General features: G+C 46.8%; 1 protein-coding gene across 1 annotated transcript in view; it reads left to right on the forward strand.

Moving 5' to 3' along the window:
* The window catches only part of Sorbs1 (sorbin and SH3 domain containing 1), a 258,428-nt gene extending 237,235 nt beyond the window's left edge, over positions 1–21,193 (forward strand). Inside the window, exons 26-31 of the mRNA XM_052761714.1 lie at positions 1,056–1,250; positions 2,655–3,386; positions 13,400–13,462; positions 14,042–14,232; positions 17,091–17,203; positions 18,118–21,193. Coding sequence (XP_052617674.1) covers positions 1,056–1,250; positions 2,655–3,386; positions 13,400–13,462; positions 14,042–14,232; positions 17,091–17,203; positions 18,118–18,185 — 1,362 coding nt within the window. The 3' untranslated portion in view covers positions 18,186–21,193. The remainder of the gene's footprint in view (positions 1–1,055; positions 1,251–2,654; positions 3,387–13,399; positions 13,463–14,041; positions 14,233–17,090; positions 17,204–18,117) is intronic.
* Positions 21,194–24,469: the final 3,276 nt, after the last annotated feature.

Here is a 24,469-nt window from a genome sequence, read left to right on the forward strand (position 1 = left end):
AAGTCTAATTCATACACATAGAGGTAAAGCTGGGAAGCACCTATGTCAAAACATTAACAGGGATTATCCCCAGGGATAGCATAATAGGGGATGATTATCTTCTGCTTTATGTTTATTCCTATTTTAGCTTTTCTGTAACAGCACCTAAGACTAAAGTATAGAAAGGAAAATGAAGAGAACCTGTTGAAGTTCTGGTAAAGGCACTAGCTGCCAAGACTAAGGACCCGACTCCAGCAAATTGTGCTCTGACCTCCACCTGCATGTTGTACCACCAGTACTCCTCAACCACACACACACACACACACACACACACACACACACACACGAGAGAGAGAGAGAGAGAGAGAGAGAGAGAGAGAGAGAGAGAGAACCTTCCGACCTGGGTGTGATGGCTCAAACCTGTAATCCTAGCACTCAGAAGGTTACAGTAAGAAGACTGTTAAGAGTTGAAGGCCAGCCTGGGTTACATAAGTGAGTGTGGGCCGTCTCAAACAAAGACTCTAGAGGTGGCCCAAGGGTTAAGAGCACTTGCTCTTCTTGCAGAGGATACAAGTTTGATTCTCAGCACCCACATGGTGTCTCAACACCATCCGTAGCTCCAGCCCCAGGCGCTCTCTCTTTTGACTTCCATAGGCACCAGGCAAGCATATTGTACACTTACATACATGCAGGCAAAATGCTTACACAAATAAAAATTAGTTTAAAATAATATAATACTAAAAGAACAACCCCAAACACAACCCTCCAAAGCCTTTGCCTTGCAGATGAAGACTGTATATGTGACCGATTTGTTCTAAAGGAGCCTAAGACACTACGTTTGCCTCCTGGCTAGAGGGCATACATCTGAGCTCTTTACTGAAACGCTTAACTCCCTGGTTAAGGAAGCTCTACTGTGGTAACGTTCCCAACCCAGTACTCCATCCATGGCCAATAGAGGTGGCTCTTGTGAGCATAGAGTGTGTCGACGGATACAGAACAGTGCAGGCTACAGGCAGGGACCTCAGATAGGCCGTGGTGTGGTGGTCCAAGGACTCTTGCTTGGCTCTGTCTTACAGGGTGAAAGGATTACACTGCTCCGACAGGTGGATGAGAACTGGTACGAAGGGAGGATTCCCGGGACGTCCCGCCAGGGCATCTTCCCTATCACCTACGTGGACGTGCTTAAGAGGCCGTTGGTGAAGAACCCGGTGGATTACATCGACCTGCCTTATTCTTCCTCCCCCAGTCGCAGTGCCGCTGCGAGCCCACAGGTATCTAAGCTCTCATCCTCAGCTTGGACTTTTCTTCGTCGGCTGTGCTGATGGCACATGGCCCCTGTGGGATGGCTGGCTCTCTGATGGCTCTGATTAAGAACTGCCTTGATCAGGGCAGTCTGGGGGTTATTTTCATACATATTTATGGCATTTTCCTAGCACCCTAAATATCTGAAAGAGAAGGAAGAGTTTAAGATAATTACTGTGGGGATGAGGTGAGAGGGGAAAACACAAACAGAAAAGCACGTGACATTATCATTTTGTGCATCCCTGTGAAGTTGGTGGTGTGGAGGCCACCGCTGTAATGGCCCAACATGTTTCTCTTTGCAATATTGTCCGTCAAGATTGGCTTACAGATGACAGTGGTTAGGAGATAGTTTCATGTTCTCATCCTTAGACATGTGGACCAGATTCAGAGTGCTTTTGCAAGCATTCACTGGACCCAAGTTGGAAAAGAAACTTAAGAGTGTGTCAGTCTCTCCTGGGTCAAAGGGGAGTAGTTAATAAGTACAACAACATGTTTGTGTTTCTCAACATTAATTATGAGCATAATTGTTTAAAATGTTATTCTAAATGATGCCCACTTTCCCAAAGCCAAGAAAAAGGAGAACTCTGAATTGAAGAGCAATATGGTAGGATGGCATCTTGTGGAATGAAATTGGAGGAGGATGGCTAAAGACTGTGGGACTCAGTGGTGCTGACATGGGGCCTCTTTTCTCTCGTCCTCTATCATTTCCTTCCCTCCCCATGCTGGTCACCGACACAGCAGAGAGCCCGTGGCACAAAGCCTTGAATGGGCTTTCCTGAACAGCGGGGAAAGCATTCTGCCTTCTCACATGAGAAGGTCTGAGACTGGAATGGCCGTTCTGCTCCCTAAGAGCATGGGGAATTTTCACTTGACGGTGGCCAAGAGTAATTGTAATACAAAATGACCACACAGTTCGTGCTTCTATCTGGAGAACTCTGCAGGGCTGAAGAAAGGGCCTGGGCAGAGGCTGTCCCCCTAACCCTGCCGTTCTGGGTCGGGACTGTGGCTGCAGAAATGGTTTAGTTGGCTGGGGTGGGGCACTTCCAAGTGTTTTCCTCTGAAATGGGACTTGGCAAAGCAGGCCAGCACAGCCCACAACTATCCGATGGGAGAGCCTCTCCTATCTCCCTGCCTCTTGCCTCTCCTGTCTCCACCCTGCTTGCACACACTCCTGTTTGCACTCAGCCACTAGGAGGTTTCTCTGCCAGCCTCACCAGATGGTTTCTGTTTTGGACACCAGGGTGTCCTGCTCATCCTCTCTGTTTCATTCTCCTTTATGCCCCTCCTGGTGATGTTCCTCCTTTCTCCTTTTTGCTGACGCTTTGATCTTTGCTTCTTTCTTTTGTTTTCTTCTCTCTCCTTTTCTTTTCAAGTGCACTAGTCACAGCAAGCTCATCATGCCAGCCCCTTCATCTCTACCCCACCCCCGCCGAGCCCTGTCCCCTGAGATGCACGCCATCACCTCCGAGTGGATCTCGCTGACTGTTGGGGTCCCAGGCAGGCGTTCTCTGGCCGTGACACCACCCTTGCCTCCTCTGCCTGAGGCTTCTGTCTATGACACGGACCCCTTGGCCTTGTCGGCGAGGGCCCGCCCCTCCCTGCCACTCAGCCTCCCCTATTCAGGTCGGTCAGCGGTTTCCCCGCTGGCCCTGCCTCCACCCCACAAAGCCTACTCCCTGGCACCCAGTGCCCAGGCTCCTCTTCACGTCAATGGAGATGGTGGTATTCACATCCACCAAGATGGCTTCTCTCAGCCACCACTTGGGAACTCTGATAGGGTCATCTCAGAGCTTAGTGGTGCCTTTAGCAGCCAGAGCAAGAGACAGCCCTGGCGAGAAGATGGACCTTATGAGAGGAAAGCAGAGAGAGAGGCAGGTGAGAGATGCCCTGGTGGACCCAAGATCTCAAAGAAGAGCTGCTTGAAACCTTCAGACGTGGTCAGGTGCCTGAGTTCTGAGCAGAGACTCTCAGAGTTCCACACTCCTGATCACAGCCAGTCCTTCAAGCCTCTGGGTAGCCCTTTCCCAGCATGGGAGGCTGGGCCACCAGAGCTTCACAGAGGTATCGAGGCTGACAGAAAGGCTGCTCAGAGTGGTGTAAGCCAGGTAGGCCTGAAGCATGACCGGTGGTGCCTTGGCCTCTTGCTTGGCATGGTGGAACATACCAGATATCTCACCCCTGGTCCATTAACTGAGGCCAAGTGGGTGCCTGTGAGATTTGTTTGCTTGCCTTGGAAACAAAGGGGTGGCCAAGAGGAAATGGAGGGGCTGTGGACTAGGGTGTTGGCTGGGGATAGCTCAGGGAAACATGTTCTACCCTCTTGAGATGATTTGAAAGCAGATGTCCACTGACATCTGCTACCCTGGTACAAAAGCCCATGAGCAGGAACGCTTTCCTTGTGTCCCATTCATGTTCTAGATACTGTCCTTGATTTGCTTTGACTAACACAGCTGAGAGCACCAGGCTTTGGTATGATGTGGTGTGGTTTTCTTGTGAGATGCACTGTTTCCATAACTCATGGCGCTCAATTTTGTCGGGTCTTTGTCTTTGTTTTGTGTTTGTGTGGGACTAAAGGGCCATGTTTACAGTGAGCAAAGACGTTTTGGTTCTTCAGAGATGGGAGGATGCAGGATGGAGGGGCTTCTGATGTGCTTGGGGTCACTGAATAGGCATCATAGGTTTTGAATGATGGTTCTTCTAAATGAACTACAAAGATTTCAGTGTATAAGCCAAGGTAGACTTAGGGTGTTTTGAAGGGACATTAATTTGATAACTAGACAGTTTTGCCTGTGTCATTTAGTACCCAAAAAGTCAAGGACTTTGGGCAACATTTCCATAGTAACCAAATTTGAGTACCAACTCCATCTAACTGCTGTTATGGAAATTGTTCACTCTCTTAGAGACTCAGTTTCTGACTTTTGAAATGAAGATAACCTCCCTCCTAGCGTGGTCCAGAAAATTCTTTGAAATAATGCATGCAGGTGTTAAGCACAAGCACTTTGTAAGAAGAAGATAGAATTACCGTCTTAGGTGTTCTAAAACTGCTTCTAGGACCAGGGACATTATAGAACCTCAGTAGAATCAAGTGCTTTCCTGAAGCTGTCTTGGAGCTGTTTATCATCTGTTGTATATAATACCCACAGTGCACTGTGCTCCTCCCTCAGACCTTCAGTCCTGTTTGCCCTTGAGCTCTGTTTGCTTTTTGAGTATAATTCAGGGTGTGCTGCTTGATTTATATGGTCTATGGGTAGGGTCCAGAGGTTGTTAAATCCCTTTCTTGAGGAGCCCATATCCAGTGACAGTGGCAGACATAGTTATGTCACCAGGCTAGTAACAGGGACACAGAGGCATGAGACATATCAGGTCGGACCTCCACATGCCAGTGTGTCTGGTGTGGAGATCACTAAGGGTGATCAAGTATGCGGTAGTTTATGTGGAATTGGGCTTAGATAACCAAGTTAGCAAGCACTACATCCTTACTCCACCCCCCGTCTGCCCACCGTAGTTGCTCATGTATAAAGTAGGAGTAGAAGCAGACAGTCCATCCCTCCCTGGAAGGGCTGTTGTGGTGATTAATAAAATAGTGGCTATCAGTAGGGTACTTGGCACATGGTCAGTCTCTGTTAGACAAGGGCTTCCTGCTGTGGCTGCTGTACACGGTTGTCCCATCTCTCAGTATGGGGCTCTGGGACAGGTGCTCCCAAACTGTACTCTGAAGAAAAGTGTCTGTCTGATTAAGAGGAAAAAAAAAATAGTTCACTGGAAGAGGTCGTGGAGTTGCTGGTTGAAAAGAATGAAATGTCTGGCAAAGGAGTGGTTTACAGATCAACCTAAGGTGCCTGCAGCCCTCCTGCTTGCCAGGGGTGAGTCATCACTGCAGTCTGTTCCAGGAGTCAGTGTGTACGGGAAGTGCGCACAGAACTCAAGCACCAATGAGGTTCAGGGCGCACACTTCCTGCTTCCTGCCAAGGACAGAGCGGACCAGCTGGCAATACCAGAGACTGCTGATTGGAAGGCCAGGCTTGTTGAGGATTGGCTCTCCTTTCCTGGCGAGTCTCTGGACACCAGGTGTATCACTTCCTGTTCCTCCCTTCCTCCTGCTTTCCTGGCACAAGACCTTTCCCTGTGGATATGTGGGAGCCATGGTCTGGTTGGCTCCTTTTGAGAATGAGTGGTGTCTGGAAGGGCAGTTGTATCCACACGTGCTTTTCAGCCTCTCACTTCACCCAAGGCAGCTCTGGGGATGGGTCCTTCATAAAGGGCTCGGTCCTCTTGGGGCCTGTTTGGCTGATAGGCCAGCTAAAGATGGAAAGGACTTACTTCATCATCTGATCTCTAGTGGCCCTGTCAGGACATGACCTCAGGCTGTGTCCCTTGTTTGGGTAAATGCATTCCAGTATCAAGAAACTTGCCAGCCGCTCTTCCCCTTGGTGAGCCCCAAATTCAGTTTGTACTTTTGTTGCACTGAGGGACTTGGTTGAGCATCTGACCAGTAAACAGAACATTAAGTGAAAAGGCTGTCCGAGATGTGGTCATTTACTCCTTCTTCTACATATCTAGTATCCAGCAGTGTGCTAAGTGCCGTGGAGCCAAAAGGCTTGGACATCACTGCAGACTTCCTGTACCTCTCAGGAAAGTCTTTCCTCCCAGGCTTGGAAGGCTCCCTAGTAAAATGGCCATTTAGACAACAAGGCAGCCTCATCTTCCAAAGTCTCCCCAGCTTTTGTGCCTGGATATGTTTCTGTTTGTCCTTCACAGCTTCCTGTAGACGCTACTTTTCCTAGGAAGCCTTTCCTGGCTACCTCTCCAATCTCTGCACTACTGGCTAAAGAGCTCTGAGCCTGACCTCTGTGAGCACACCTTTGCTCAAATGCATTTGTTCCTGTGCAGGCCTGTGTCCCTGTAGAGCATTAAGGCCCTACAGCAGGGACCGTGACACCTGATATATGGAATGTGCTCAGTAAATCTTCGTCAAATGAAAGAAAAGATTAAAAAGATAACTGAGCAGAACTAGAAGAGTTTATGATAGTGATTGTGGAGTCAGCCCTATTCACAAGTACTTACAGTGCAAAAGAGAGAAACACAGACAGTCTATCCTGGAAGTTCAAGATAGGAAGACCTAATAAGCGTAGGAGGAAGAAGGTGATTGCAAGTAGCATTTGTTGTGGGTTTTAAAGAATAGAGAGTTTTCCCATCAATACAGTGGGATGGTGATTGATAACCAAAGGCCCAGAGGTGGGAATTACAAAGTGTATATGAAGAAGGGTATGTTCCTGGATTCAGTAAGCTTCAGATGTACCTACAGATCAATAGAGCAGTGGGATCTTGCCAGGGAGACTGGGAACATAGCTTGGCCTATGCCTGCCTGTGCCTCCAGCATTCGCCGTACCCCTTAACATCACAGAAGCCATCTTCCTTGTGTTCCTTGACCAGGTCCCCGCTTTCCTTCCCCTGGGTCACCTGCCCCCGTCCCAACTGTCTGGATGTGTGAACTCTTGCAGAAGATACTTTGACGTCTCGGTCATTTTTACTGTCAGAATGTTTTCACTTTGGGCCGGCTGCTTGTGTTTTTAGTTTGTTTTCTCCGAACAGCAGAAGGGATAAATCAGTGTCAGGGTCTCCAGGGGAAGCAGGGAAGAATATTGGTTTCCAGGTTCTGGTTCTGGCTCTCATCAGTCGGCTGAGTGTCTGTGGATGAGTCACATCTCCTTCCCAGCAAACTTCCTTGTCCATAAACAAAAAGATGCAGACGTGGGAACTGAACTTCCTTTCAGCTGTGGCATTCTGTGATGGGGTGAGGATCCCATGTGAATTTCGGTTGGAATGAGAAAGAACATATAAACTATTAACTATGGACTTTACCATAGATCTGCAGAGCTTCACCACTGAAAAACAAACACTTTGCTTTTACTGGTTTTTGAGAAACAACTTTGTTGACTGAGACAAAAGCACACATAGGTACACACAAAACACCCAGGAGGCCAGGATTAACTGGCATGTTCTTGGCTTCTTTTTGGTGTAATTTTGGCTAATACCGTGTAGAACAACCAATCTAGAAAGTAAAGGTATAGATCATGTGGGAAATCTTGGTCATTAGCACCACCGAGTATTTACTGCCTCTCCCCAAGGGAGAAGCAGTTTGCTGAGTGGAATCTGGATTTGTGTATAACAGTGCTTGACATTTGTGAGAAACCTCATCGAATTTCTATGTTAAACCCCAAATCCCTGTGATCCCAGAAGTCAGGAAGTAGAGGCAGGAGGACCACAGAGAGGAAAAGAGCAACTTAGCTGAAGGCGGAAAGATGTGCTGTGGTAACCATGTGGGAACTAAGTCAGTTCCCAGAAAGCTAAGAACAAAGGCAGAGGACTGGCTGGAGAATGGAACTCAGAAACGAACGGGAAACATGAGATGTACTTGTAAGAGCAAAAGGGAAGTTAGAAACATTAAGATCACACACAGAGAGAAATATTAAGATGTTCAAAGGTGGGAAATGGTTTCCTTTGACTCATTCAGAAGGGAAGTCTCTAAGCACACCCAGTGAGCATTAGTGGTTTATGAGAAAAGGAGACACTGGACACCGTTCTTACAAAATAACCTGCAAGTGTTCTCTCACCAAGACTAGAAGCCACAGTGCCCACCCCTACTGTGTTACCCAAAGAAATGGGGTGCATCTGTGAAATCCAGGTGCCAGCAGTGGAGCACTGGAAAGGTGACCTTTCCCCAGCACTTCCCTGCATTGCCTGGCTCAGTGGTTGTGAAGTCGCCCTCTGGCAAGGCACCTAAAGGACCGAGGAGTAGGGGGTGGATGTGCAGAACTTAGAGTCCAGGAAACAGATGGCCAGATAGACTGGAGATAGCACACTTGCCACAGACCACGTAACTGGGACTCAGCTCAGGCAGTGACTCCTGTGTGATGCTGAGGAAGCAGGAAGGAGACCAAAGATGCCTTTCCACCCATGAGAAGAGGTGGCCACTGGGGGTGGGAGGCAGAGGTCAGGGATGGGAGACGCATTTTGTTTGGGTTGTATCAATTAAGAAGTTAGGAATCTGGGGGCCAACAAGATGCCTTAGTGGGCAATAAAGGCATGTGCCACCAAGCCTGATGATCCAAGTTCGATCCCCAGGACCATGTGGTGGAAGGAGAGAACTGGCTCCTGACAGTTGTCCTCTTTCACATGCACACCATGGTACGGGCAGTCCCCTCAGCCAATGTAATCTTAATTAAAAAAAAAAAAAAAAAAGAACACATGGGATTTGTACTTGGCACATTAATGCCTCTCTTCATTCTCTTTTGTTGTGAAGAAAAAAAGCATGAGTTACCCTGGGAATGTCTTCCAGTTCTTCACTCCTGAGCCGTACCCCTGCCATCTCCCCTAATACGACAGGGAAGGTAGACTACGTTTGCCATGAGAACACTGAGTGTTGCTGAGCATTAGAAACAGATTCGAGTGGCAGTGAAGTCAATGTGTTGGCCCATGGTTTGTCTGCAAGGAGAGTAAGTCTAAACAGTGAGGAGGAGCCCAAGTGATTGTCAATAACTAGCTTTATATTGAAATTGCCATCTTTTTCTCGTTGGATGTTGTTGGAGAACTCCATGGAGCCAGAAGCCTCTTTGCTGGTTCTCTGGAGGTTTCCTGAAGCAGAAACTCAGGAGCCTGCATTCTGCAGGCCTCCCCACTCCGCTGGCAGAGTTGCCCATGTTCCGTGAACAGTCAGTCTTGTGTCACTGTCCTTGGGCAGCACCTCATCTCCCACGTTTACAGAAGGGAGCTCTCCGTCTGTGTCTAGAGGCTGTGATCTAATAAGTAGAGGGGCTGCCTCTTCCCAGCCATGTCTGTGCACCCATTCCTAATTACTAATTCATAAGATGGGCTCACCCCAATCATAGAGCGAGGGTCAAAAACAACATTATGAACCACGCACAACCCTACTGTTTATTTTGGAATTTGAAATCTTTGCTCAGAAGATGGTCAGTGTCAGAGCTCAGGTTGTTCATTGTCCCATTAGGAGGCCAGTGCAGGTGGCCATAAGGTGGGGTGGAATCTGAGGAGGCGCAGGGCATGACATAGCTAGAGCATTGCCATCTCAGAGACTCGGGGCCGGTGGCCTCTCCACAGAACAGCAGATTCCTGACGTTCACGTGGGGACCCGCCTGGGCCACACAGGGGCTGGGTGTCTCTCCCATCTACCCCTCCAGGCTGCTCTAGCTCGTGTGTGGCTTATTTTGGACTTTAGCCTTTGGCACACCCCCAGAACTGGAACAGGATGCTTAGTAACTGCAGGAGCACCAGGTGCTTTCTGGGTCCAGAGGGGATTAACAGCTCCAGGGAAGCTAAGGTCAGGTTTCCAACAGACTCCAAGCCGAAGACAGACAACAGGGAAGCAGAGCAAGGACGCACACACAGCGTTCTTGGGGACAATGGAAAGAGCACCCTCGCTCGGAGGCAGCTTGTGTGAGTCCAGAGAAAGCAGTTTCTGGATCAGCAACTAGTTCCTGCTTACAGTTGGTGGGGAGGTGAAGGGCGTGCAGTGTGTGCGAGCTTGAGTGTGTGCACGCACACACCTTCTATGTTGGGCTGGTTGCTGTTTTTCCAAGCACGTGGAAAGCGGGAATGTGACTACAGAATCCAAGATGTACGTAGCATGAGCTAATACTCTCTTTATTCTTAGCACCAGCTGGGTCCTGATGAGAACATGTATCTACTCTTAGGCTTAAGGAAGGGCAGAATCGGAAGCCCTGAAAGAGGGCACTGCCAGTTGAAAGGGGATGTGAAGCACATACACAGTTTAAAATTTCCTAGCAGCCATAGTAAAGCAGAGTGAGTTAATTTTAATAACATATACCATTTAACCCAATATATTCAAAAGTTATTTAATGAGCTATTTTATATTCTTTATTTTGAATCGTAGCACATTTCACTTCATACTTGTTTCTCCTGTGCTCACAGCCACTTGTGGCTATTAGTGCCTCACAGGCAGCACAGGCTGAGGAGGAACTGCGAAGCCAACCAGTGTTAGAAAGTAGAAAGTGGAACAGGAAAAGTAAGACCATGTGCCTAGAGGGAAAAAAATCCTCTGAGGGTAAACAGCCTTCCAAGTGAAGGTCTGATCCAGGTAATGGGCATCAGTGGTTTCCAGCTACATAGGAGCTTCCTCCCCCCACCACAGGTTTACATTTCAGCTGTGTGAGATGCTTCATTAAATCTAAACAGGGAGAAACCAAATCAGATGATGTTTACCTTGACTACTTCCTTCATTTATCCAACACTAAGTGGGGAACCTCATCCACCCTACCTCTCAGGAATGGGGTTGTCTGTACTCTGCAGATGTTAAAGCTGGGATGATGGCTACTATCCTCTGCTTTGGGTATGGCTGGAGACAAGAGGGGCTGCTAATGGAGCCCCGATAGCCCTCTAGTACTGTGGTTCCTCAGGTTAAACCAGATGCTGTCTTTTATGGTGCACCAGACCGCTTACAGGAGGAAACGCCTTTTGCACGTCTAGAGTAAAGCATTCAGGAAGAGGAGTCAGAATGTGCATTTTTAGAAGAGGTAGACTTTGAGTGTTGGTAACATAATGTCAGCCATCTCAGCCTGACTGAGGGGAGGTGTCATGTGAGAGTCACAACAGCGCTCAGCTCTTGGGTTCACAGAGCTACCATGTGCAAGGCTCCAGTCTTCACTGTCCTCTCCTAGTCAAAAGTTAGTAAAAGTAAGAAGTGAGGTGTGAGCCATTGGACCTTTGTGTGTTTATACAGTGGTATCTCCATCCGAATTCAGTTCCCAGACCCTCTTTGGAGCAGCACAGTTTGCCAGTGATTGACTCCAGCCACAGCTTTGGCACTGAGTTGATTGAAAGATGCTAGGTACTTTTATAAGCTGTGGACACCATCCTAAGAGTTGTCTACACCTGACCTGAGGTCATCAGGCCACTAACTGGAGTTGGACTTTTTGTTTTTAATGAGAACTTTTGTTTTTCATGAGGTGTCTCCCAGACCAGTCTTGGCACACTGAGGCCAGAGAATCTCTCTTGAGGTCCCCTGCAACCTTGCTTTCCAAAATCAGGCTGAGAACCAGAAGCATCAGTACCAGCAGCTAGCAGTGGCCAGTGTCTGGCACAGCCCAGATAGCAGAGTCAGAGTCTGTGCTTCAGTAGGGTCCTGGGTGATACCAACATCCAGCAGAATTTTAGACACAGTGCGTGTCAGCACCCTGACTACCTGATGGAGATGACACCACCCCTCTCACACAGCCATTTCTGCTGCTGGGACAGCACTTGCTCTAGAATCAAGTCACGGTCTATCAGTGTCCCCCACACAAGGTGTCCAGAGGTAGCATCATTGTTCTGAAGCCCACAGAGCAAGTGCTTGAAAATGCCCATTTTTCTCGTCTGTTACATGGAAGCCAGCTCCAGCCCCTGGCAAAGGCCAGCGGCTCCCAAGACATCCAAAAAGCAGCGTGAAGGACCCTCAGTTTTGTCTTCCCCTTCTCTGCTGCCAGGGTGGAGGCCAAGGGGGTGGGCTTGAGTGGTTGAGGCCAGGGAGGGTTTTAGAGAACTTGAAGGGGCTTCTCAAAACAAGCGTGGGGGCTGGAGAGCTAACTCAGCCGTTAAGAACACTGACTGCTCTTCCAGGGAACCTTGGCCCAATTCCCAGCACCCACATCACGGCTAACAACTGCCTCTAACTCTGATTCTAAGGAAATCTGATGACCTTTTCTGGCTGCCACAGCCATCAAATGTACATGGTACACAGACATACATGCAGGTAAAGGACCTATATACATAAAATAAAAATAAATAAAACTAAAGAAAACCAACACTAAAACAAACAAAAACCCCAAGTGTAGGAAAGTGATGCCTGGTGTAGCTGTTGTTCTGCTGGGCGCTCTACAGGGTGAGGACATCTATAGTGGAGGTGAGCTAGAGGTACTTAGCAGTTTACTTCTCACCAGCTGCGGTACTGGTGCATGGTACTACTCCCCTCCGAGCGTGCTCTTCTAGGAGAACAGTATGGTCTACACACCCTGCCTGTCTCCTGGTCTGGGGATGTAACCACTGGTGATTATGTCCGTTAGCACACCTGATAAGGATAGGGGGAAGGTGGTGGTGTGAAGGTTCAAGAAGCCAAGCAGGACAGTGGCAGAGGCCAGGAGACCACTGCACTGCCTGTGTGACCTCTCTCTCTCTCTCTCTCTCTGGCCCGCTCTCTGAAACAAGTGTGTGATGCACAAAAGATTTCTAAGTGCCCTTTTGAAAGACGGTGGGGCCGCAGTGGCCTGTTGCAGTTATTACAGGTTACCTCGAGGGCGTCTCCAAAGGTGGACTTCCAAGTTTATTCAGAGAGACTTCCTAAAGTTTGGAATTGAATCCTCCTGGAGAAAGTGATTCCAAACTGTCTTCCAACAGCAGCTTGACCTCCCCGTGCGAGCCCAGCTTAAAAGGAAGGTCTGCGTGGCCCCAATTCCGTATCAACATGTGTAGCCTGGGCTGGTGATGAATGACGGTTCCTTGCTATGTCTCTCTCAGGACATGTTGCTCTGCATCTAGAAGCAAGCTGGAAACTCATTTCATACCTCACCAGACTATGTAATGTGCACATTCTTCTGAGGCATATGGTCTTGTTTGAGACTTTATCTATTACCCAGGAATATCTCAGTATTGGTATAGTCTTTGTGAATGCCCCAGTGTGAGTCCTGATGGTTCCACCATTGGCTTCCCATCAACAAAAACCTGAAACCACCTTTGACACAGCAGGCTAAAGGGTTCAAAATGGTACGGGGTGGGGCAGGGGGGCTAGGAGGACTGTTCCTAAAGGCAGCCCTTCTCTGTGTCTCTCCTGCCGGTCTGAGGGTCCTGTGTTGTCCTTCTCACCTCACTGTGGCCACATTTCCCATTCCCATTTCATTGCTGGATGCTTGCTTCTAACTCTGTACATCTGCATTTTCTCCTGTGCATCTGCCATGTTGTCATGGAAACTCAGTGGCCACGGGCCACAAATATCTGGTGTCATCTGAATGTGGTGGTGTGGTATGTGTATTTGCTCACGCTTTTATTTTGAATCCTTTCCAATGTGACATCTGCTAAAATGTCTCCCTTATGATTTGCTTGGTGATCACAGCCTTCTTCTCATCATTCATTGAGCGCAGGACCTGATCTCACAGAATCTGAAAAGAACTATGTGGTAAGATGCCTGTTGAATAAGACTGTGGCTTTCCTAAAGAGAACCCTTACTGACTGCAGCGTGTAGACCAGAGTAACGCCTGGTAAACATCCCGCTGTGGTTTTCAAGAGTCCACAGCTGATGTAGTAGGGCCAGGGATTCGGCCACCCTCTACGCCTCCAAGAGAGCAGAGGAATTTAGAGTCAGTTCCACTCTGCCTGCAGGTGGGATTAAGTAATGTGCCAGTGCATGACTGGGGTATTCATTCATGTATTTCTAGCCTGAGATTATTCCAGCTGTAACAGTTACTCGCTAATTACAGGCTTTTATGCTGCTGCTTCTTAAAAACAGTCATACTAAATGTCAAATTCCTCTGTATCTTACCTGTTTTTCCATGCTTACCTGGATCCCTCCTGCACTTCACTACTGGAATCTCTGTTGTTGGGTTTTTTTTTTAACCTGGATCTTCAACTCTGTTTTCTCCCTGGACTTACGTGCTTCGTCTGGAATGTTACATCTCTTCCTCTCTCTTTTTTTTTTTTTTGTCCCCACATTGACTGTTTTATGGGGGTTTCTGGATATCGTGGGGCCACCTCACAGGAAGCGGTTTGCAATGAGATCATAAACATTGCCGAGAAATCTGTTCATTACTGCAGCACTGTCTCTCATCCCCTTGACTTCCATCACAAGGTACCCCCCTCTGACAGTAAATCATCTTTAATCGTTTCTCAGCAACCTCAAGCCCAGCAGCGGAGAGTCACCCCAGACAGGAGTCAGACCTCACAGGATTTGTAAGTACAGTCTGAGAACTTTGGTTCCTATGTTGTACTCTCCACTTTGGAAAATGATGGGCTGGCTACATCATAGCTGTTTGGGGGGAATGAGCTAATTGCTTCCTGCCTCTGGGGATTTCTAGGGAAGGCTATATTTCCTGTCAGCCAATGAAGACAGGTGGTAGATGAATAAAAGAGGTCATGGGCTCCTGAGAGAGGGAGATGGGTAAAGAATTAATGGCCATACAAGGGGAAATGGGAGTTGTGCTAACCAGTTTCAATATCAGTGCTATGGAGAACAGAGGGAAAGGGACAGTTACTTCTGAGCTGAAATGAATGAACAATGTTGATTTACTTATTCATTCAAAAAATTTATTGGATATGCCCTATGGCATATACACATAAGAGAAAATTCCATTCATAGAAGAAGAAAAGTGATTTGAACCAGGCTTTGAGAAAAAGATATGGCATGGGTAGTGTTTGGAAAGCCTGAAGAAGGCTTGTGTGACTAGCAGATTCGTGGAGGTGAGGATGAAGGTGAAAGTTAAGATGTTAGGGTAGGACTAACAGATTCTAGACTGGAGCTGAACTAGGTTTGGATTTTATTCTGCAGACACCGGGAAGCCGCTGAAGGTTTCTAAAGTGAGGCTCATCTTGATCGTGTCTGTTCTAGGGCGATAACTCTGGCAACAGATGAAGGATGGGATTCAGAAACAAGGGACAAGGATGTTGGTTAGGAGCTATGAAGTCAGTCATGGTGGTCTTAGCTAGAACAGAGTGAGCTTTTCGAAACCATAGAAATATGTAAGATTATCGACAGAGAGACAGGGTAAAGAGTAATCGGCAGTGAAGGAGAGTAAGAAAGAGCAGCAGGAACAGGTACAGGTCTAGGAATGCTCACTTTGATGGAGTAGAGCCCAGAGCATCTGGCCAGCCATGCTGCCTGCCTGTAAGAGACCAGGCAGTCTCCCTGGCAACTTGACTAACAATAGGGAATGTTCCATTAGAAAGGGCTGAAGAGGAAAGTTTGATGATGCATGGGGTGAGGTGGGGTGGGGGACTATAGATCCAGGGACACAGGAGACAGGCAGAGTCTTAGGCATATTTGTGCCAAAGAAAGGGGTGACAGAATTGAAAGGTACAGGTAAGAAGCTGTAAGTGGAAGAAGAGGGTTCAGCGTGGCCAGGAGAAAGGGTACTTGCACACAGTAACAGGGACAGGACAGCAAGGGAGAGATAGACAGTCTGTCTGCAGACTCCGGTCTGACGGGGAGGAAGGTTAAAGTCTTGTCACAGCAAGTGGCCATCTTGGAAAGTGGGGACAAGAATCCGAAGCACTGTGTTGAGAGTGGGGTACCAGAACCAGCAGAGGAACTCAACTGGAGAGATTCTAAGCTGTTGGGGATATTAGAGCTGAGTGGGACCAAGGCCACAAGGGTATAGATTTTCTCCAGTCTATCTCCACCATTTGCCTACAGACAAGCAGAGTTATTTTCCAGAACATGGACTAGCAAAGCAGCCACGGTGGAAATTAAGGGGATGGGCAGTTTAAGATGTTAGTGAGGATATGTATTAGGCACCTAGCTGTAGGAATCCAAGTTAGGTAGGAAATAAATACAGAAATGTGAGAAAAGATATTCACTTACTACCTTGAAATCTGTCTCCATCTCTTAATGTCTCACTAGAGACCTTCCCTCTGTCAGCCAGGTCCTTCCACCAAAGTCGCAACACACTGGGAAAAGTAGTGAAAACAGGTGTCCTATGTATGGCACTCAGCACAAGCCTCTTGGTTCTGGAAGCCAATGCCACGCATTGTTTCTAGTCCTTCTTACTCCACATTGGAATTCACTGACTTTACTGCAGATGGCTCCATTACAAAATTCTGGTGCTACTGTGGTGTTTAAAAATAATGAATATTCTGAATTGTGGCATTGGTGCGTATTAGAGGAGGCTCTGAAAGCCTTTGGTAAGGGAATGAATGGAAACAAAGCTCTCCTTCGATGCTAAAGCTGATGTCAGTTTCACAACAGCTTCACTGTTTTCAGAACACAGAGCAGTGCAAACCAGATGCCCTAGGCCAAAGAGCAAGTCAATAAAAGCCTTATCTCCAGCTATCATTGGGGTGGAGCAGAAGCAGAAAGCTCTCGGGGTCTTCAGAAAAGGAGCCCCACACTTTGAAACACTCAAGAAGGTTTTGTTAAACAGGGAGACAGTGGGAATGTGCTGTATTATTACCAATAATTAGTATTGTTTTGTTTTTGTTTTTAAGACAAAGTCTTACTCTGTAGGCCAGGAGCTCAGTATGTAGCACAGAGTGTCCTTGGGCTCAGTCTTCTTGCCCCAGCCTCCTACATGCTCGGATCACAAACATGAGCCGTTCCACCTGGCTGGAAATCTACTTTTTAATACATTTTCCCACCTGTCTATGTCTATTACCTCTTTTTACAATTACCTTTTGTTCTCTAATGTATATGACTAGAATTTAAACTCCTGGGACTAAATAACTGCCAATTATTCTTAATAATTTACCTATATCATCCTATTATTAAAAAGGGTGTGGTTGACTTTAAAGGCAATAAAGTGAATAGAGGGGGTGCCGACAGTAAAGGTCTGCCGTTTCATCGCAATGGAAGAAAACTGAATAAGGTTAATGATTAATCATTAGTGATATTCAAGAATCCCCCACCCTTGTCAGTCTTAATTGATTTAATGCATTCCTTCAAATGCTAAACTGCTAGAGAAGTAATCAGTGAAATGTTTTCATCATCAGATGGGGAGCGTTCTGTAAAGGCTGGGTTCACGGCACTGGGATTTATGAATGGTCGTTACATCCTGTCAGCGACTGAGCCCCTCACTGGTCCTTTTTCTGGTTTGTAGATGTAGCTACCAAGCACTGTATAGCTATGTGCCACAGAACGATGATGAGTTGGAACTCCGAGATGGAGATATTGTTGACGTCATGGAAAAATGTGATGATGGGTGGTTTGTTGGTAAGAGTTCCATCATACTTCTCTTCTAAGTGGTTTAATGCAGGAAGGACTGGGAGTGATGGGACATGTGAAAAGCAGTCTTCTTTGCACAGAAAGCAATCTCCCCGCCCCTGCAGGAATGCGGGGCCACTCATTCTCAAGGTAGTATGAATGTTATTGAGTAGGAACTAAAGCCCAGATAGGCCAGTGTCTGTGACACAGACAGCAGGTGTCAAATTCATCATGGCTCTTAATTGGGTTCCATTTATATTTCTATTGTGTATATGTTTAACATTCACAGATTGTATTTTTAAAGCTGGTAAGAAACAACACAAGAAACATTTGGTTAAGACTAGGTCTCCACCATGAAGTTCAAGCATATGTGTGGATGTTCCTAAGGCCCTTTTATTTACTCTAGGCTTTTAATAACTTGAACAGAAGCAACCAGCTCAAATAATAAAGGGCATAAAGCTTTTCCATTTCCAACCCGTAGGGAAGGGACACCAGTCCTCTCTCCCATGAAGGCTGGCATCCTGGTTGAAGGAAATACTTTGGGATGAGTATCGTCCTTTCACACCTTAGCTATTTTCAGAAGTAGTCGAGTGTAGATTTAGCAGCCCAGCATTTCTAATCAGTGAGGACAGTGTTGGGAAGAACATTGGGGCTGGTCGTCAGAAGATTCTGCCTCCAGCAGCGGTTAAGCTCAGGGACCTGAGAAGTAGTACTTAAACTCCAGGTCCCTCTATCTGAAAAGTCTATCTTGCTTGCCCTGCCTCCCCACCCCCCATCATTTTGTAGCCCAGATGATGTAGCTATGGAAACGGTGGTGTGGGATTGTTGACAAGGGACTGTGCAGAATCTCCAGCATTCTCTCTGAACTCGGTGTGTCTTCTCATTTTGTGTCTGTTTTTGTTTGCTTCTTATGTTTCTTACAGGCACTTCGAGAAGGACGAGGCAGTTCGGTACTTTTCCGGGCAACTATGTAAAACCTTTATATCTATAAGAAGACTGAAAATCACAGAGATTATTTTTCTCAGAGGATGAAGCATCATTCATGGACTGGTCTCTTTATTTAAATATTGAGTCAGTAGGAAAATTAATGCAGTTGGTAAAGAATTCAAAAAGAGGAACAAAGAAGTGTGTTTAAAACCCACTGTGTGTCAGGGCTTAACTGTGTGCTGAGGAAATTGGTATTTATGTGGCTGCTTCTGGGAGCTGCTCCAGCCCCCACGGCTTGGGTAATCTGATCTGGAGTAGTGTCCTGTGAGCAGCATTAGCCAAAAATGTGTACAGTCTTTACCCACTTGAATTTCAAAGGGGCCCCCTGGGGCCAGATAGGTCAATCCCCAGCCGTGTTCCACAGGCCCCACGTCTGAGCATTACTGACCACCCCCTGCCTCTATCCCTGGCTGTCCCAGAGCCAGCAGACCGCCAGTGCTGCTAGAGGCCGGTCTGAGTTGCTGAGGTTTTCCTTCAGCACCATGACTTGATGAGGTCCAGGTAAAGAAATGGAGGCAGACCGAGCACCCTGGCATTCAGCCTGCTGGGTGACATTGCTCTTGACTGCTCTGATATTCAGACAGAAAAGCATGCCATGTTTGTCCTGAGCTTGGGAGCAGGTGGCCAGGCAGATAGGTTACGTTTGTGTTTCCACGTGACTAAGCCAGTCACCTTGGGGCTCTGGAAGTCACTCGAAGTATACTCCTTTCCTGGTCACTATCCCTGGCTGGGCAGGGTTGGATGTGCCTTTTTTCTCTGGCTTAGTGTGGGTTTGATTGATACACCTGAGCCCATAGAATCCAGACTGGCCTCTAGCAGTTCTCTTACATGGGTAGATGCAAGCTGGCTGCTGAGGCACCATGGTAAGGCACTCTGAGACCTGGGGGGACCCCAGTATTGCCTGTTTTGGAGTTCAGAGACCACTGGGATTGTTGCCTTACCTGACCCTTGTCCCCTCCTGCCCACTACCCTGAGCCAGGGAGTCTTGGTGCACATGGTGAGGCCTCCACTCAGAGCTGAGGGATTATACACTGTCTTGGGTATGAAGCAGCAATTCTGCTCCTCCTGATGGCAACCAGGAGTCTATTGTCTGTGACACCTGGTGTTGAGCACCACTCTGATTCTCTGTTAGATCCCCAGTTGACACAAAGATAGGTATGGCCTGTTCCCAGAGCTGAGCTTGCCAGGGATTCAGCTGCGTGGATGACATAGGAAAAGGAGCCCAATCTAGAGAGACTGTGATACGTGCAGAGGGTGTGAGAAGGAATGAGTTTCTCCTGGGGGAGGGGGGCACCTTAGAAAGCATTGTCAGGTTCTCACCTCCCTCAGCTCACTTCTGAACAATGAGGATGCTGGGAGAACCTTTGTCTGAGGGTAGTTTATGTCTGGGAATACTTGGATTTTTTTCCCCAGAGTCTCAGCCTCTTATTCTACCCACAAGTACAAGTACAAGGTCATGAATACCAGGAATTGTAGGTGATAGGGGTATATGCTGGAACCCCTGGCTCTCTGCATGTAGTTCAGAATCATGCGAACCACCCTCCCGAAGTCTGGAGTCTACAAGTTGGCAACATGTGTTTTTAGTGACTGCCTCGATGGCTGTTCCAGACAGCATAGGATCCCACTTGCTTCCCCCACCTACCCGTCAGCCACAGTTCTCCAAGGAAGCTCTCAGGAAAGAATTTGCCACTGATTGGTTCACACTGAAAAATAGAAGGCTGATAGGAGGAATGTGTTGCCTCTTTCAGGAGACATAACTTTTAACGGACAGAGCAGAGCCCTTAGTCCCAAGGTGTGGAACTGAAGGGTAGAAGCTTCCTGGGCAGAAAAGACCCAGTGACTGTATGACCTGTTGCTTTGGAGGCCTGCTTCACTGGCCAATAGCACCGCTTTCTTTTTCTCTTTGCCCCTCTCAGAGGGGGTGTGGCAGAAAAGTAGATAATAAATAAATGCGTACGTGCATTTTCCCCCACTTGGAATGCAGTCCTTGCTCTCTCTTAGAAGCCAATCATGAATAGTGCAATTGTATCTAAATTTCCTCAGGGGTGCTTTGTGATTAATGAAGCAATTTCAAACACCCCTTTAAATACAGCTAGAAAATAAAACCATTCTGTAAAGGCCACATTTGCATCCAATGCCAGTCTCACACAGAGTATCTTCCAAAGTCCAGGTATGCCCATCTTTAATAAAATCTTTCCAGCTTCCTACGTATGAAAAGAAATAAAATAAAAAGAGCAAAGATTTCCAATTACTCCTTTGTCTTCAGACATTTAGTAATATAAAGTACCTATTTTTATGCTGAAATGTTTATACAGGTTTATTAACAGCAAGCGCAACTAACTGGCAGCATGCCTCACAACATGTTTTGATATATCAGCCATGCTTCCAGGTAAAGGCACACCCCAAACTACTTACCTTTTGCAGTCTCTCTGGGATCGGTAAAAGAAAAGACATCACGTTTGAGAAGTGGGACTGTAAATATGTAATGTATATTTAACTTTGTGTAGCCCATGTACCTACCTTGTATAGAAAATAATTTTTAAAACTCGAGCAGAAATGGAGTAAAATAAGGAAGTCATGAAGGGTTTTTCCCCCCCCACTTTTATTTAAATGAAGGAATTTCAAATAATTCACCTGCAGACTTTTAGCACAAAAATAGTCATTGGAAATTGTTAACATATACAGTTGTTCTTTGGGGAAGAGAAGACAACTATAATATCATTTACAGTTTTCTTTTTGCAGTTCTCTTTATCTGCAGTAGTATTAAATCCTATTGCTGGAATAGGTTACTACCAAAAAAAAGAAGACTATACTCAGAGAAAAAGATAACTGACATATGTAACCTATTAAGGTATTGCATTTAAATTCCACACCAAGTGCATGTACTATGCAGACACAGATTTTTCTGTTCATTTATTTTTCTTTATTGCAGTGGATTGATTTGATAGACATGTTGAATTACTACTTTGATGTACATATTATTTAATAAACTTTATTCAGAATTGCGTGGCACCTTTGTGTTCTTGCCCTTCATTGGTTCTTTCTTCCTGTGAGCGAGGTCCCACTGTGCTTCAGAGTCTCACGCCTGCCCCTCTGTTCTTAATCCCTGGCCGCCAGGTTTCCTTTTTCTCAGTGGCGTAACTCTGATCGTCAGTACATTGATTAAAGTATGTTATTTGTTCTAATAACAAAAACGGTGATTCTGTGTCTTTAAGAGCCAACATGAAACGTTATGAAATATATGTAAGTCTCAGTTTGCTCCTCAAAACATGGGAAAACAACGGTATTTAGTATTTGAATATCCAGTGTGGCTGTGAGTTTGCTGCTGTGGCGAGTTGCTTGGTTTTTCTCCCCACATCCAGTATATCAAAACACTCAGCCCCCATCCCAGTCCCCTTTCCCCTTCCATGACCACCCCTGAAGCCACCCCATGGCTGTGAGCTCCCACCTCACTCAGGTGGTGACGCTGTGCATATATAGGGGGGTCCTCAAGGAGAAAAGCCTCAGACCTCCTCTCCCTTGCCCTGTCCTCTGCTTCCTCTAAGTAGCAGTTTGCAGCTGTTACGCAGTGAGCTGGGGCCTCAGACAGGCCAGGAGAGGGTTGCCTTCCAGGTTCTGCTGGTCTCCAGCCTGACCCAGGCTCACAAGAACTGCTCACCTTCCTCATGTGCCTCTATCCTGTCCAAGTCCTTCATCTTCAGACTACATTTAGAACCCAGCCACTTCTACTTATGTGATCAAGCCGTTTTCTCTTGCGCAGACCATTGCGAGAACTGTAGCTGGCCTGCTGGTTTCTCCCTTGCCTCCTCTCCCCCAGCCATGACAGGGTAGCCAAAGTGATCATTGTGAAATTGACCATATACTCTGTTGGTTGTGGACTGAAGCCGTAAGCACTGCCCTTACCTCTCCTTGGTGACCCATAATCCCACCTGCTGATTTCTGGTGGCTTGTTCTCACCCTAGTATCCCTAGGGTCCCAAAATCATCCAGCACTCCTCAGCCTTAGAGCATCATGCTCACTCGTTCTTGTGCTTGGAAGACCCTTTCCCCAAAAGCAGTTGGCTTCCTTCCTCTCTTCCTTTGGGCCTTCGTTTTGTTCTGTGTGAGGCTTTCTCTAGTCACCTTATATAGGACAGGAACTATTGTCCCAACTCAAGCATTCTGTCCTCTTTTTGTTAATGAATGTAGGTTTCTCTGTACATACTGAACATACATGGCTTCATATAGTGTATTATGCTTTTCCTTTAATAGAACTTGCACATAGATCCAAAATGTATGTATCCAGTTCTCTATTGTTGATACAAGCGTGTGAAATTCTTGCCAGCTTTTTACCACAGTGAAAGAACGATGCTCTTTGGAGTAGAACTGTTGACTCTAAGAAGGAACATTTCAAACCTTTGGAGAATGTCAAGTTGCCTTCCTAAGGTACCAACTTCTCCTGCCAAGTCCAAGGGAGTGTGTTTCCCACCTTCCACTCAAAACCACCGCCAGCCTCCCTGAAGTGCTGTTGCTTGGCTTTGGCCAGGCACTTCGCAGCACTCTTTCTGGATCTCCACTGGGTTTCGAATCCCTTCTCTCAGCACGTGCTGCCCCAGGGACTGATTCTTCACAGTACAAGTATGGGCCAGAGAGGCACTCCTTTGACGGCCCTTTTGGTGAGAAACCCAACACTATTGGCTTGTGTGGAGACATACCAAAGAGAGTTGGAAGTAGCCTCAGGCAGGAGTGAACCCTGGAATTCAAACTTTCTCTGCTATATTTATCTTCTTCTTGGCTCTGTGGTCCTGTTTGACTACATTTTCGACTACTGAGTACAGCCATGGGGTGCAGGCAGCACCAGCCTCGTTTTTTGGTTTTCTGACTCCAGATGCAAAGGTGTTTCTGTCTGGCTTTCCCTGAAAACAATTCCAGACTCGGGTAGGCTCCTCCTGGTTTTAATTTTTAGTACACGGTCCCATGTATCCCAGGCTGGCCTTAGACTCACTATATAGGAGAGGATGACCTTGAATTTCTAATCCTTTGGAGTGCTGGAAGTATAATGGTGTACCACCATGCCGTGTTTATGCTATGCTGAGGGTGGAGCCCTAAGAGTTTTATACAGCTAAAGCAAGTACTCTATCAACTGAACTACATCCCTAGCCTGCCTCCTGGGTTTCACTCTTCTTAGAAGTAGTCACTGACCAAAAAATATTGGCAGCCCCACTAAAACCTCCTGTGACAAGAGACAGGACAGGCTGCACTATTGTACTGCATTAAAAAAGAAGAAGGATATCTTTAATCCCAACACCTGGGAGGCAGAGGCAGACCAATCTCTCTGAGTTTAAAGCCAGCCTGGTCTACATAGTTCTGGGACAGCCAGGGCAACACAATAGACCTGGTCTCAAAACAACAACAATAACAGCTGGATGTCAATGGGCCCCTAGGTGTGGGGAGCAGAGGAAGTCTTGAGTGAGTGTGTTTTGTTGACATTAGCACAGCCACCAAAGACCCCAGTACCTCAGAACCATGGGAATGTCAAGGCTGTCCCCTGGCCCAAGTACTAATGTTGAGTGTGTGTGTGTGTGTGTGTGTGTTATGTAAAGTATCAACCACAGCTTGCTCATCCCCAAGACTGCAGCCTGAGACTGCATCTTTACAGAGACCCCACACTGAGATTAGCTCACCAGACTCCTGATTTGTACTGTGTGAAATAAATACACCGAGTTTCCAGGCTACTTCTGATGTGTCTCTATCAGTGCACATGAGCTACCCAATCCTAGCTTTTCTGTACGTGTATCTGTCGGTTCTACATTCTCAGTCACCCCACTTAGGTCAGTCCCTAAGTCATGGAATTCATGGCACCTAGCCTTGGAGAATTATTCCATAATCTTTGGAAAATGAAACACCACTATCCTGTTCCAATGAGAGTTTCAGTGTGGCTGAGAGGAAACAATATACTGAAGCTCTTTGATCCAGACCTTGGGAGGAACTCAATGGACGATGACATCCATCCAGTGGATGAATCCAGTGTGACCATGAAGGCACAGCACAAAGTGCATCACATGCTAAAAATAAATGGACTCTCTGGAAGGGAGCAGAAATGTTTGGATGAGCTAGAAATGGGTTTATTTGCCAAGTCTTAGCATGTAGAAGTCAATGACTTTCAAGACAAATGAAAGACAGTAACTGCTTGATTCAGGTAATTTGTAAAATGAGTTAGTGAGAAAATGGTTTGGATTGGAAGAAGTTCTACACTGTAGGCAGAAGTTTTCCCATCCCAGCAGCTGCTTTCCAAATAAGCAACACGGAG

The sequence above is a fragment of the Peromyscus californicus genome, unplaced genomic scaffold (genome assembly GCF_007827085.1).
Source record: "Peromyscus californicus insignis strain IS unplaced genomic scaffold, ASM782708v3 Scaffold_4__1_contigs__length_199733344, whole genome shotgun sequence".
NCBI classification, from domain to species: domain Eukaryota; kingdom Metazoa; phylum Chordata; class Mammalia; order Rodentia; family Cricetidae; genus Peromyscus; species Peromyscus californicus.